Below are 14,497 nucleotides of genomic sequence, written 5' to 3'. Positions count from 1 at the left end.
TTGTATGCATTTTATGCATTAACTTTATTTTTATTCTATTCAACTTTAGTTTATTCAACTTTTCAATGGGACAGTATCAAATATATAGTTACCTTTAAAGCCATTCAGTAACTTTCGACACTGAATAGGTCGGAGGTATTTTTCGATATCTTCCTTGTTTTCCACACCAAGCTCTTGCAACCCATACAGCAGTGAAGTTAGAGTTTCTTCAGAGAGACCAGGTATTAATGACAGCACCACTTCTTTCATCATTACTTCATCCATTTTCTGAAAAGAGAGTTTGAGCAGACATGCACACAATTCCATGTCAAATTACTATAGTTATATACACAATATTTGAGCTTTTTTTTACTGCAAAAGAGTACCTAAAAGAGTGGAACTATATACAATTCATCATTCCAGACCAAACTAAAAGTTTTCAAGTTTACAGCACTTTTCAGTCACACTGTCCATTTTCCATGTTGATTACAAACAAATTATGTTTACTCACACTTTACTGTTACATGTACAAGTTGTCCAACATTTTCACAACAGTAATCAAAGTAAAATATCCCTTTGCACTATATACTAACTGGGGGGGAATACAATTCAACTATTTACACCTATATAGAAAAACACTTTTAGTAAGAAAAAAATTGTGTCAAGTAATTGACAAAAGGAAGGTATGAATTGACTCTGGATATAATGAACTAGGATATTTAAGAAACAATTAACAGTTTAAATAAAACATTTTTAAATAGTTGGATTTAATACAGAAAGGTATCAGGTTCTTTTTTTCTATAGCATTTGTTTTTTTTACCACACCTAAAAACCACCAGCTCTGGGCACCTAAACTTTGACTTTGTGATGAGTGATAAAATAATTACTTTAAGCTTAAAATATGCAGTTTTACTATCTTTTTTTTCTTCTTTTCTTTATTTTCTTCTTCATCACTGTGATGAGAACATGTACTACAGAACATATGGTAGTAAAGCAGAACCTGTGCCATAGCTTAAAAACACGTTATTAAAAGGAACACCCAATAAGTTTACATCTCGTGGTGTGTGCATTTTTACCTAACTAGCTTGCTCCACTCGTCACATCAATTACAGCTACCTCTGTCACGTGCCAGTTCAAACTGCCTCTGGAAAAGAATGGTGGAGAGCAATTAGTGATATATCATACACTTTGTATGCTGGAAGAGGATAATAGTCAAGCAAATCCTTTTGCGCGATGCAAACATAATCCTCTTGGGCTGCTCCTAATTCACAATAGACACCCATGTCGCTCAGCTTCACAAAAGTATGTTTCTGAGTCACAAACTGCACAGACTCATTAAGAGCAATGATAAGATTAATCTTTCCAACAGAAAGTCCTCCATCAGTACTCTCAAGCAAAACACACATCCCCTTTCGGTATAGTGTGCCTTTCACTGTGGCTTCATTGCAAGCTACTGCAGACTGTGACTCAAAATTTTGACCAGCTACTGATGCCCTGATCCTCTCGTTGTAATCACTCACATAAAACTCTGTACCCTTATCAACATGCACATCTGAAGGAAAGAGACTGCCTGCGCTCAGGTAGGCTTGCAATAGTTGGTGCCTTTCTGCAAGAGTTTTGCAAAGATTCTTAAAGTTGTGCAATTTCCTAGCACACTGCTTGAAGAAGGTATGTTTGCTCTCGAACCGTAACGTCCACAGGCGTATAAGTGGGCCAAAGTGAAGAATCAGCTCTGGGTAATGGCACAAATAGTGATGCTTGGGTTTTAACACACTGGCAGGGAAAAGCCTTTGACGACTGAAGACATATTCTTCAATAAGGACTTTAAGATATGCCACTTGGCCTGCTGTAATGGCTGGTGCACAAACAAGCTCCACAATCTCTCTCAGCTGGAGAATGAGTTGCCATACTTCATTTTCAGAAGGATCTTTAATTCTGTCACCCACAAAAAGAGGTAGCAACCTCAGAAAGCACCAATTTTGAACTGCATGTCCACTTAATCGTTCACTGCCAGGAGACATGTCTGCTGGTTTGCTGCTGGCATCATTTCCTTGATACTTGAATTGATTTTTACATCTGTTTAATTGTAAGCAGGTAAAGTGCTTCTCCTGAACCAAGTGACCAACAAACAAGGCAAGGTCATAAGACACAATACCCTCAAACAAGTCATGCCCCAGACATGGCGGGAGTCCTGGCTGGCAAACATGAAAATAATTAAGCTGGTTAAAAGGAGAGTCCATCTTGATGCCACATACTGTGGCAGTAGCACTGGTGTCTAATTCTTGCAAATGACTTTGATAGGATTGTGCAGTTCTTGAAGTCCCACACGTGTATGGTTCATTCATAAATGCATTTCTGTCGATCTCACAGTAGCGGCAGAAATGGCTTGCCCGACTGAAGTTTTCGACAAATCCCCCAATGCAATGTGATCCCAGGTTGTCTCCTGAAATGGCAACTAAAGCTCCTTTTACAACTCTGCCATCATTTGTCAAAATACCTCCTTCCTCTAGAAGTTTGAGGTCACTGATCAATGGTTCAAAAACTTTGTTCATGCCAAAGTATTTAAAATCTTTCTCCCTACATAGGAGGACAAGTTGCATGTGATCTATTGTGGATCTATTGTGAGGCAAAATATCAGTCAGGGTCATGTAAACAGCTAAAACCTTGTGTTTTTTTCTCCCTGAACCAAGTGGGTTCACAACCTCAAAAGCATCTTGATATAGGATCACACCAACAGAGGAAGGTTCTGTTTTCAACAGCTGATTGCCCTTAATTAAATCCCTCTCCATCTTTCACATCCTGAATTATATTTTCAGTAGCTGGTTGCAAATGTGTGGCGACATATTGTTCTCTTACAGACTCACTTTTGAACAGTGTAGCTAATGTCTCACGGATAGGAATATACTGGGAAAAGCACTCCTTACCATTTTCATCACTGCCCAAAAGAAAAGGCACAGGCTCAACATAGTTGAAACTGGTTTTAAAAACACTCTTCCTTTTTTGGTCTGTACTCAAAATGTCCCTGTTACACATCTTAAGAAGATCTTCCCTGTTGATTTCATCAATGATGTTGCTTATAGTGGCCTCTTGGATTCCAATTTCTTTCAGTTTCTTACTTAAGATCATAAGGGAATGGGATAGACCAATTTCATGGGCATTTTGAAAGTCCTCAATGATTGTCTGTATGGTACTGGCTGGTAGCAATAACTTTCCTTGTAATTTAAGATACAGAAGGGCAATGTTTTGCAAATAGAGTGTTTCATCTACAGCAAATTGCTCCTCTGGCTCATTTTCATCCACAATTGAAGTATCAGAACATGGCTGACTATGCAGACTACTAGGCTCAGCAGGATCGGACACATCTAACAAGGTGTGATCTAGATTGTGATGTTTCCTTGAAAAATGTGAGGCTAAAGTGGATGCAACTGTAAAGCTGCAATCACAACCTCTGACTGGGCATTTGATTTCTAAACCCTCATGTATGTGTGCCTTCAAATGCTTGATGAGGGAGCTTAAGGTCTCACATGTAACTGTACAAAACTGAGCAACACATTTTAAGGGAGTTTCAAATTGCTTGCAAGGTCGCACAGATGATCCAAGCCCTTTATGCTCTCTATACATATGAGTTTTCAAAATATTTGCTTTGCGATACATCCTAGAGCATTCAGGCACACCGCAATTGTACTTAAAGTTAGGAGCATTGCTATGCAGCTTTGAGTGCTGAATAAACTCAATAACAGTCTCAGACACATGCTCACACAAACTGAATTTACAGTTGAACATTGTGTTCTTCAGATGAGAAATACAAAATACAGGGCTTTTTTTTAACTAGCAATTTTGGATGTAGCTAGCAGATTGCCCTAATAACACCAAGTTAACATATTTGGATCACCCACACCTAAATTACTAAACACTACTGAACCACATAAAAAGTAATGAACAATATAAATATAAAAGTGAAATAGGATCTATTAAGGATTACTCAGGTTGTTAACTTTAAAATGAACAGTGTGTAGTGTAGCTAGAAAGCTACTTCACCACCCCGTAGTGATAGTCACTACTGCTGTAAGATAGGCTACTAGAAACTATAGGGTTTGTATTTAAATTGTATATACAAACACCATTACAAGATGACGATTAAAGGCCAATAATTACGAACGTATATCCTACAGATACGAATCACAGCAAATACTTTTGGACTGTCTAGTTATAACCAAAATTAATGTTCTTGCAAGACACAGATGAGTGCATCTTTGTCTAACAGCGGGAAAACTGCCGCGCAAATCATTTATTTTGGCAGCGGAAAATTCCAGAGACAAGATTATAAAAAAAATAATTAAAAAAAACGAATTTTGACATGCGCACTTCATTTGTCTGTTGATGAGACAGACAACGGCTGCTCCGTTTCACACACACACCCAGATAGCAAAATTGTTCCGGGCCTTTTATGGCCCAAACACTGTTCTTAGTTTTGGCAATCATACCGCCAGGAATGCAGGGCCAAAACCGGCCCAAACAGTTTTGCCAAAAGCACGCCAGAAAGCCGCCAGAAAAATGCCAATGCCTTACCAGACGAGAGCCAGAAGACCCTAAATTGGCCCATATTCATGCCATAATATCGCCATTGAAAAGCCAGATGTCTCCCGAGCACAGGCCACAACTCTGCCAGATTATATTAAAACAACTAATTTAGCCCATATTCAATATCTGCACCCAACAGCAATGCAATTCAAAGAGAAATCAAACCAGGAAACCATAACTGCTGAAAATTTGTGTTTATTTTCAATCAACATAAACATATGACCTAAATAGGTCAACATTTACAATTATTCTTTTTTTATACAAATAAAAATGTAAGAAAAGAAAATGTAAAACCATTTGACAATTTTTTTGTGTTTTAGAAATCACACGTAGTTTTGTAAACCATTAAAGACCACAAACATATGAACGCATGTTAAAGTGTGGCCAGAAGCGGGCCAAAGTGGAATGTGTCTGTGTGTGTGTGTGTGACTATGTGTTGGTGTGTGGCTGGTGGTGGAGAACTGTGCTTCTCCTCCTCCTACCCCCCTCTCGATCTCCAGCCAAATACAACCAACGCCTCAACCAATGCTCCACCTCCTGGTTCGTGGATTCTCTGCATCCAGGATTTCTCCGAATGGCTTCTAGAAACAAACAATTGAAGATATCATGGCAGGTTTCAGAGTTTAAATATAAGACTTTTTAAAGACAAAGTAAAGACAGGCAATGACATTTAAACTTAAATTTCATTTAGGCCTTTAAGTTAGGTCCCATTCTTCTGTTGACTTTGTATGACAGACTTAAGGGAAAGGGACAGCTTAATTTGTTCATACAATTTCTTTACCACTATGGAGTTAAACAGGCACAGACCTTACAAAAGAGATGTATACATAGCCTGACAAGCCAGACTATATCATGTTGTGTAGTCTGACCACAAACGATAGACTAACACCCCTTTCACACGTACATGGTTATTTTGAAAAAACAAAAACATTCCTCTGCGTTTATGCCCTTTGTTTACATACAAACAAAGAATTTGCCTCTAAAAACGGTGGCCACTACACTGGAGCCTTCCAAGAGCCTTTATTCACCCTGTATTGAGGGGTGGCAGCTCATGGCAGACTACGAAGCTGGTAAATGAACCTAAAAATGTTGCCTGGTATAATCAACACTTTTACCTGCAACAACATTCTTGAGTTCTAGGCCCTGGAATGATGTTTTGCCATGGAGGCCTGTCCAATTCATTTTGCAGGCCAAGTCGTTCTGAAGCAGCATCTTCATGACCCTCCACACAGTGTCCTTGAGGGTCACGCCCCCAGCAAGGCCCAGTGTCAGCACCTGGAAAAATAAAAAAATTAAAGTTTTGAAAATATGAATGTTTATTGCGGAGAAAAAAAATGCAAAGTAAAAAAAAAAAAACAGTTCAGAAAAAAAATCTGGTCCAAATACTAATGATAAAAGTAATTATTACCAAGTCCTTTCTCTTCTCTGGCTTGGTCTTAATGTCACGGTCCAGCGCCAAAAGAGCCTCAGCATCCCTCAACGGCAGGAAACTTCCGTCCATGTGGTGTCCATGTGGTGTAGGTGTAGAAGAGAGATCCTGAACAATCCGCAGCAAATTTCTTTGCATATCACACATCACCTCCTGCTTGGCAATGATCTCTCGTAGTAATGCTGAAACCAGAACATTTTAAAAACTGTTCAGTCCTTGCTAGCTATAACATAGAAATGTATTGTAAATGGGAATAGAGCATAAGGTCTCACCAGAGTGCAGGTCCATCTCAGAAGTAGCATGAGGGGCAAGATGGAATGGATCAGAAGTTCCAAGGTGGCGAGACAGCTGAGGGGCAAGATGGAATGGCTCAGAAGTTCCAAGGTGGCGAGACAGCTGAGGGGCAGGATGGAATGGCTCAGAAGTTCCAAGGTGGCGAGACAGCTGAGGGGCAGGATGGAATGGCTCAGAAGTTCCAAGGTGGCGAGACGGCTGAGGGGCAGAATGGAATGGCTCAGAAGTTCCAAGGTGGCGAGACGGCTGAGGGGCAGGATGGAATGGCTCAGAAGTTCCAAGGTGGCGAGACGGCTGAGGGGCAGGATGGAATGGCTCAGAAGTTCCAAGGTGGCGAGACGGCTGAGGGGCAGGATGGAATGGCTCAGAAGTTCCAAGGTGGCGAGACGGCTGAGGGGCAGGATGGAATGGCTCAGAAGTTCTAAGGTGGCGAGACGGCTGAGGGGCAGGATGGAATGGCTCAGAAGTTCCAAGGTGGCGAGACGATTGAGGGGAAAGATGGTAGGATGGCTCAGGAGGTTCAAGGGCGTGAAACGGCTGCAGAGAGGCAAGTTGACTAGCTGGCAGAGAAATTTCATCTGATGAGGAAATGGCGTCACGCAACAGTGACGGCAGAGGTGGAATGGAGGGCACCTTAGGGAGGACTGGTTTGCGCTTCACAGGCTCCTCATCAGACTCCTCCTGACTCGAGAGGAAGCGCTGGTTTGGTCTTTAAAGGGAGAAAAATAACCACAATTATTTACAACCCTACATCCATGTAAGGCCCGTTTACACTGCCTACTATGAAGAGACACATTTATGAATGAAACTATAAAACTGAGGTTTTAAAGTAAATTAAATCCCAGTTACAGCTTCTCACCAACTACCCCACATACTATTTTTTCAATGCTACTTCTTACAGAAATTTGGCAACTTAAATGCTTAAATCTTTTTACATGCCTTAGTTTAGAGACAAACATTGGATGTTAAGTTATTTTAGATGTAAAAGGGGAAAGACAACAAAACTGCCCTGTTCCCCAAATGGCATCCTGAAATATTTTAATACGTCATTCAGCCTTGTACATTTTAAATCTGAAGACAAATTTGACACTACAAAAACTCCTACTTCTTGAGAATCAACTGGGTAATGAAAGAATGTCTCCATCTTTGCAAATTCACGGTAGATGATGTACTCCTGGTCTTTATAGACAATAATATTATCCACCAAAGCAACAATCTGATTGATTCTAATACAATTGTCTCCTTCTGTAATTCTGACGTGCACATCATTCAATACCAGTTCTCTGAATTGTAGAACTTCCCCTTCAAACAAGTCTGGTACAGGCCCATTTCTATGCTCTATATTTACTTGCATTTTTGGCCACTTAACTTTGACGCTATGTTTTTGGTTGTGAACTTCAGACACTCTACGGATCACCTGAGTTAGAGGGCTGTGTGGTTTTCTGATCATTTTTTTTAATGTACACAGGTAATTTTCAAATGGAAACCCAGAGATCACATCTAGATGACCATGAATCTTTACATCATCACTAAGATGAATCAATCCATGTATATTGTAGACAACAAACTCAGGACCATACAATTTACTGAAGTGCTCCACAAATGACACAAGTAACATTTTCGCGAAACCATTCAGAGCTGAACAAAGTCGGGGATTGGCTAAAATCGAGATGGCAACTGACAGCAGCATGAAGTTGTTATATATTTATTCAGGTAACACACCCCTAAGAACAAGAGGACCGGTGTACAGAAGGAACTGCCTTAGTTCTGTTGCCTTCCACCTTAGTCTTTCTGCCAGACTCCTTGGCTTCCTAGCAAATTCAACTGGGACGAATGCCTTCAAACTTACCAGCTTTTCAGAGATCTCCTGCATGTCACGACCCGAACGACGACACCGAAGAGGGCCAGAACTGCCAAACCACAAATCTAAGAGCCTCCTCATTACTCCCAAACAAACCAAATGCATATAATCGTGAGGAAACTGACTGACCATACCGATACCTGTTTCAGTTAGAGGGGAAACTGCTACGTGATGTTCCTCATCTGTGCCCCTTGAAAATTACTCATCAGTCCTATCAGCAGCACTAACCTCTGGGAATGTCATGCGGTGACGAGCATAAACACCTGGCTGTAAACACTTATCACATCCTGCATAACCTGAATGGCCTTTCACCTGTTTGATAAAGGCTCTAGCAGGAGCATCACAAATGACTGAACTTACCTTCAAAAACAAGGTTTTTGAGCCTATGACAAATCCCTCTCTCAGCATTGTCAATTCTTGAACAAGGGCACCAAGATACTCTTGCAATGAAGTGGGTTTAGTCTCACCACAGAACAAAGCAATTAACAGTGGCCTGCTGGAGACACTCTTTGTGACGCAACATGCCTAACACTGGCCAGAACTGAGTCGACGAGCTCTTAAACAGCGGCAATCCATCAAAATTAAGCTGCAACATAAACACATTTCTATCTGGAAATTTGGACGACAAATACTCAAATGTTTTGCGAAACATGTTCAAAATACCAAAATAGAAAAACACTCCACCAGACAACCTTTCCAGAGTGTACTTGGTTGCCGTTTTTAAAAGGGTTCTCCCGTCCTTTGGAAGAAATGGGTGATGCACTCTAAGGATGCACAGAAGAGCAGACAATGCCACTAATGATACACCATACTCAACAGCCCAGCCAGACAGAGCAGTGGACAAATCTAAAGGAGAAGAAATCTCATCCTCATCATCCTCCTCCTCCTCCGAGACCTCATCCTCACTCACCATCTCAGTGTCCACAACTTCACCAAAGTCACTACTTACCATCTCATTGTGCTCTACGACACCTGTGCAAAGACTTCTTTGTACCTCTAAAATTCTGTCATTTGTCCTTTTTATGGCTCGCTTGCGCATGTTACTCCACTGGGACCGCTCCATTGTGAACTGGGGAAAACCAAACAGACATTTGTTAATGCTACGGATTTATTTAGAGAGAAAAGAGAGGAGAAAGCTCTTTGTATGTACGTCTTGAACTGTGTATATACCAAGTAGTCTAGGCTGTACTGTAAGGTAAACCTGTGTCACATAAAAAAAACAACTCCACTGCTCAATTGATTTATTTGTATTGAAATTTGAAGTCAAATCTTTCACTAGCCTTCACATTCACAGAGTTACACTTGCCAAATAATACCGCTCCATTCAAAAATACTTAGAAAAGGTAATACAAATATTTCAAGTTGAAGCCTGCAGCTTATTGATAATTTTATTTCATGTAAAAATCTGTCAGGCTCAATTGTGGAATAAGATAGAAACCATGCAATGAACACGGGAAAGGACATTTTTTGTTGGTGAGGCTAAAAACAAAAACATCTAAAAACACTATGGCTGCATCCCAATTCGCCTACTTATACTATGCCCTAAAAGTATGTACTTTTTTTTTTTGAAGAAGAAAAAAAAGTATATACTTTTGAGTGTGTAGCAAAAGAATAGGCAAGCTTTGGGACATACTACTTCATCATCTTTAATGGACTGGTCACGTGCATCCTGTCAGTAAACTGCCCTGTCAATCATCTTGTCACAGTTAAAATCCTTCATTCAATCTAATTTAATTTCCTACTGTTTCGGAGAGAAATGTAGTCGCATGTTCATCTGCCAGTCATGGGTCTTTCATGCGGAGACTCCTCATGCGTTTTCAATTTGAATGTAATGATGCATTTAAAAGTTAATGGCTAAACGTGTCTTTACAAAAGTTAAAAATGCTGCTGCAGATGAAATATAATGTGGAAAACATTGAATAAATATATTTTCGTCAGTTAGATACTGATAATTAATTACTCAAACAACTTTATCTAAACTTCTCTACATAACCTCCGGACTCACGCGTCCTCCATGTCTGTAATTTTTTTTAACTTCACTCCTGTTTGTAGTTCTAACCGAATCCTCGTCCAGCGCGCGATGGGTTGTGAAAAATATTAGCCGTTAGAGTGCGCATCTGCACTTCATATTCTGACCGGAAGTCGTAGACCATCCGGGTATCTTTGGAACACTCATTTCAACATACTACGATTTGGGACTTACTAATTCTACTTTCGAATACTATTTATGACGGATAGTATGCGATTTGGGACGCAGCATACGACCGTGATCGGTTTAGCCATCTTATAGGGATCTCCCAGTCACGTGACCCCTAGCCGCGTGTCAGCCATTTTGACGGAATACATCCGTCAGCTACTCAGTGGCAATGGATCTATTATTAGGGGTGTGTAATATATTATTATTAGTATATTATTATTATACTAATAATATAATTATTTTATAATTAGCCTAAATATTGCAATACTTTGCACTACAGTATTGATATAATTGCGTGCGCAAAATATCTCGATATTGAACAGAATCTATTTTTTCCCCCCACCACTATTATTATTAGCGCAGCGGCCGTCAGCTAACTCTTCACGTCATGTCATCGCACTTATTAGCATTACAAAAAGATACAAGAGGAAGATTAAGGAATTAGGAATCATAGATCCATATGAAGCACCACAAGTTCTTTTTACAGGCATTAAATGTGTAGAAAAACTTCCTGACATTGAGTTCGGTGACATTTACAGCTAACCTTATTCACTTCCCATCACGCTAACGTTAACTTACACCGGAGCTTCATTAAAAGCATACAAAAGCTTAACGTTAGCAGGCTATCGGTATCACGAGTCCGGATGGGTCAGCAACTCTTTGATTTGGACGCCAGCGAGGAAGGATTATTCAATCATCACCGCAAAAGTAGGTCAATGTATTTTTATAACCAAATTATATTGACGTTAGCTGTAATAATATTTAAACTGAGTTTACAGGGGAAAACACAAAACGAAAATCACCTGTTTATTGCCACCAACCACTTGTTTCTCCGTTTTATTTCTTTTGGGATACGGTACAAAGATATTCCTTTTGTATGATCACGTATCTGATCCCATCCAACTGCACAGCATCGCTCGGGCATGATAGGAATAACGTTATTTCGCGACGAGCTGTAGTATCACCGGCGGTTTAGCATTTTCTATTCCGTCAAAATGGCTGCTCCAAATAGCGTGACGTCACGCGGGACGTCCCTATACCGCCTATATCAGATACACCGATGTGATTGGCTCCCCGAAGAATGCAGCGGGAAAATGTCTGCCTCTTGCATTCTTTCGACGAGCACCAGACAGAACGACAGGTGCCATCTTGACCACTCCATGCGGTGTGAATAGACACGAAGTAGTGGCCTTTATACGGATTTCTTCAAACAACCACTCTAAAAATGTGCAAATGCTATTACAATACCAATAAACTGCCTATCCATACGCCATATGCAGTTTTCTCATAAAATTCCTGTCATCTAACGTTAAAACTGCCATGACTATCTGCCTGGTGCTCATGAGGGCACGTTAACTTACCGTTAGGGTGCGAAAAAATCTACTTAGCAGATAAAATACGTTTAAATAGCCGACGCAAAAAAAAAAAAAGCAACATAGAACAAGAGTTAAAAACATACAGAACACAACTTACCTTACTTTTACTTGGCTCTTGATAGTCAACGGTGAAATCTCTGTCAGGAAATGTACAGGAACATTTGGTTTGGTCAGAGAAACGGTTTGGTGAACATGCTAAACCTAGTAGCTAGCTAAAGTAACGTACGTTAAGTGCTGACGCTAAGGTCTGGTAACGTTACAACTATTCAAAAACGGGACAGTTTAATGCTTCACATATCATATAATGCCAGTTTACACAGAACTTACCACCTACAAGAAAATGTAATTAGGTAACTGGCTATTTGCACAATAGTTAATGGAATTACTAAAAATAAAGCATAGTTCAGCTTAAGCAACACACTTACCTCAGCGCGGTTCAGCTACTGAGGATGAGAATTGTCCGACCTCGTTTAAAATGGCGCGGCAGCAAGGTCAAAGGGTAAATCACAAATGTTTTAATAAGTTCGTCTTTTCATACTTAAATATCATATATCAGTTTTATTTTATTATGTCAAGTTAATTATGTATAATAATTTGGTAAGACCCTACCTTTACATACATTTTAAATACGATTTCAGTCAAATTAATTAATTAATTTAATATTAATATTTAATATTAATATTAAATTAAATTGTGTAACTTCGTGTAATTTCATAAAGTTATGACAAAGACAACCTTGTCCATTAGAGGCTATATATTATGATAAAACTGGAGAGTTAAACAAGTATTTCCTCTCCAGTTTTATCATATGGCCTCTAATGATAAGGCCTCTAATGATAAGACAAATGGACAAGGTTGTCTTTGTCATAACTTTATTTTATTATGTCAAGTTAATTATGGTCAGACCATTTACGTACATTTTAAATACGATTTCAGTAAAATTAATGCATTAATTTAATATTATATTAATATTAATATTTAATTTAATATTCAATTAAATTGTGTAACTTCGTGTAATTTCATAAAGTTATGACAAAGACAACCTTGTCCATTAGAGGCTATATATTATGATAAAACTGGAGAGTTATGACTTAAATAAATACTTTTTTAAGTCATTTCACAATCACTCCCACAACAGCAACTGAAAAATACGTTGAATCTGGCATGTTTCATATTTGCCAGAAGAGAGCCATAAAATAATGACCACCCCTCCACCACCTCCAGCTGAGCCACCACCGATTCCGGAACTCTTCAGGGTTGCCATCCATTTGCCAACATCGTACACAAACCAAACAAATGCCAGAAGAATCCAGAAAGGGCCCGGAAGATTTTGCTATCTGGGCAGCAGGGAAGAAAATTAAAAAGTTACTCATTTGAGATGAATTTAATCCACCTTTGCCGAAATCCACAACACCATAATTTATCTAGTTCATAATAACTGTCATAATACCCACGTCTTACCTTATAACTTAATTTCTCATCGGTCAACGTAGAGAAATGCTGTGGGAAAAGAGAGAACGCTGTTAGAGTTAACTAAGAAGTTAACGTTAACTAAGAAAAGCATTAAGCAAAGCTAAAGTTATTTTTTCAACGGTGTAGCTAACGTGATGTCTCACAGTTAGCCTACTAACTTACTACGGTACAATTAACACTACAACCAACGTCTGTTCATTCAAATCTGAGCGCTTAAACCTAGACCAGAGTCTGCTCCAGCTAAGTTACAAAAACATGACAACAGAACCTAGGCTACTACTAACGCTAATTTGGTTCATACTTTTAAATAACATGCACTATCATATAAATGTTAAATGACAAAGTTTGACAATTAAACACTTACCGCTGAATCCACCGAATGAGATCACCACGGAGATCAGAGAGCTCTGATGACGCGCCGAGGCAGTTGCCGCTCAAAAAAAAAAGGAATTCACAGTATTTTCTTGTAATAGCCCAGCCTTGCGTTATTTTCACAGTAAAAGTGTAAATACGGTATTATATTGTGAAATATCACAGTTAAAGCCTGTGAAGTGGTAATAATGTAATTTATTGTGAAATATTACAGTTATATGTTGTGAAATCCTGGAAATATTTTACAGTGTACGATTTTATTTCTAAAATTGGCAAACTTAAAATTCCTTTCTATTTACTATCCATATTGATAGTTTATACACAAATATTGTACCCCAATACGGCCTAAAATACCCCAAACGGCCTAAAAGCAGTAAAAAAATCTAATTCACTCCGCTGCTAACTCGGCGTACTTCTGGTGCTTCCTTTCATTGGCTGCTGCCATATTCTCCTCCCAGGGGATGGTTAGCTCGATGAGGAGGGCCCGCTTCGCCACTCTGGACCACATGACTATGTTTCCTAAGGTCTGCCAGCATCTGCCACTCTTTAACAGGTGCAAAGCTTATGAGAACCACATGTCGGGTTGTCAGAGGTCACTAGTTTAAATGTGAAGTCCAATGTGTAAGGAGTGCTTTGGCCATGCCCAGGCCGTGGAGATTGTCTTTTTTTAACATGAAAGTGTGTGGATGCCAACAGAAATTTTTGAAAAAATAAACATTTCTTGATAAATTAATCCTATCCTATTAATTCCTAAGCTATTTATATAGCTATTATATCCTGCTCTGACTGTGGCAATGTTCTGGAGAAAGCAATCAAAGGTACAATGATTTCTGTCTGGTAGAATTTTTCTTGCAGTTCTGTAGGCCTTCTGAATCTCTGTGATAGCTGTCATTCTGTATCTCGGTTTACATTTATTGATACAGAATGACAGTATA

The 14,497-nt window shown here is 39.3% G+C and overlaps 1 protein-coding gene and 1 long non-coding RNA gene across 2 annotated transcripts; both read right to left on the bottom strand.

The window, feature by feature from the left end:
- Nucleotides 1-147: 147 nt before the first annotated feature.
- Nucleotides 148-13,606, bottom strand: LOC307004283. Its single transcript, XR_013798970.1, has 3 exons — nucleotides 13,179-13,606; nucleotides 1,056-1,123; nucleotides 148-267 (listed from the first exon to the last, which is right to left on the bottom strand). It is a non-coding gene; the product is annotated as an uncharacterized lncRNA (long non-coding RNA).
- LOC307004009 (uncharacterized protein) lies at nucleotides 4,871-7,242 on the bottom strand (the record flags this gene model as incomplete). Its single annotated transcript, XM_079622950.1, has 6 exons — nucleotides 4,871-5,141; nucleotides 5,676-5,835; nucleotides 5,969-6,171; nucleotides 6,262-6,820; nucleotides 6,917-6,992; nucleotides 7,223-7,242. The coding sequence occupies 6 exons, from the start codon at nucleotides 7,240-7,242 to the stop codon at nucleotides 4,990-4,992; spliced, it is 1,170 nt and encodes a 389-aa protein (XP_079479076.1). The 3' UTR covers nucleotides 4,871-4,989.
- Nucleotides 13,607-14,497: the final 891 nt, after the last annotated feature.

This window comes from Phoxinus phoxinus (genome assembly GCF_949152265.1).
Source record: "Phoxinus phoxinus genome assembly, chromosome: 9".
Taxonomy (NCBI): domain Eukaryota; kingdom Metazoa; phylum Chordata; class Actinopteri; order Cypriniformes; family Leuciscidae; genus Phoxinus; species Phoxinus phoxinus.
The sequence above is the reverse complement of the archived record's forward strand: the minus strand, read 5'-3'. Positions and strand labels throughout refer to the sequence as shown.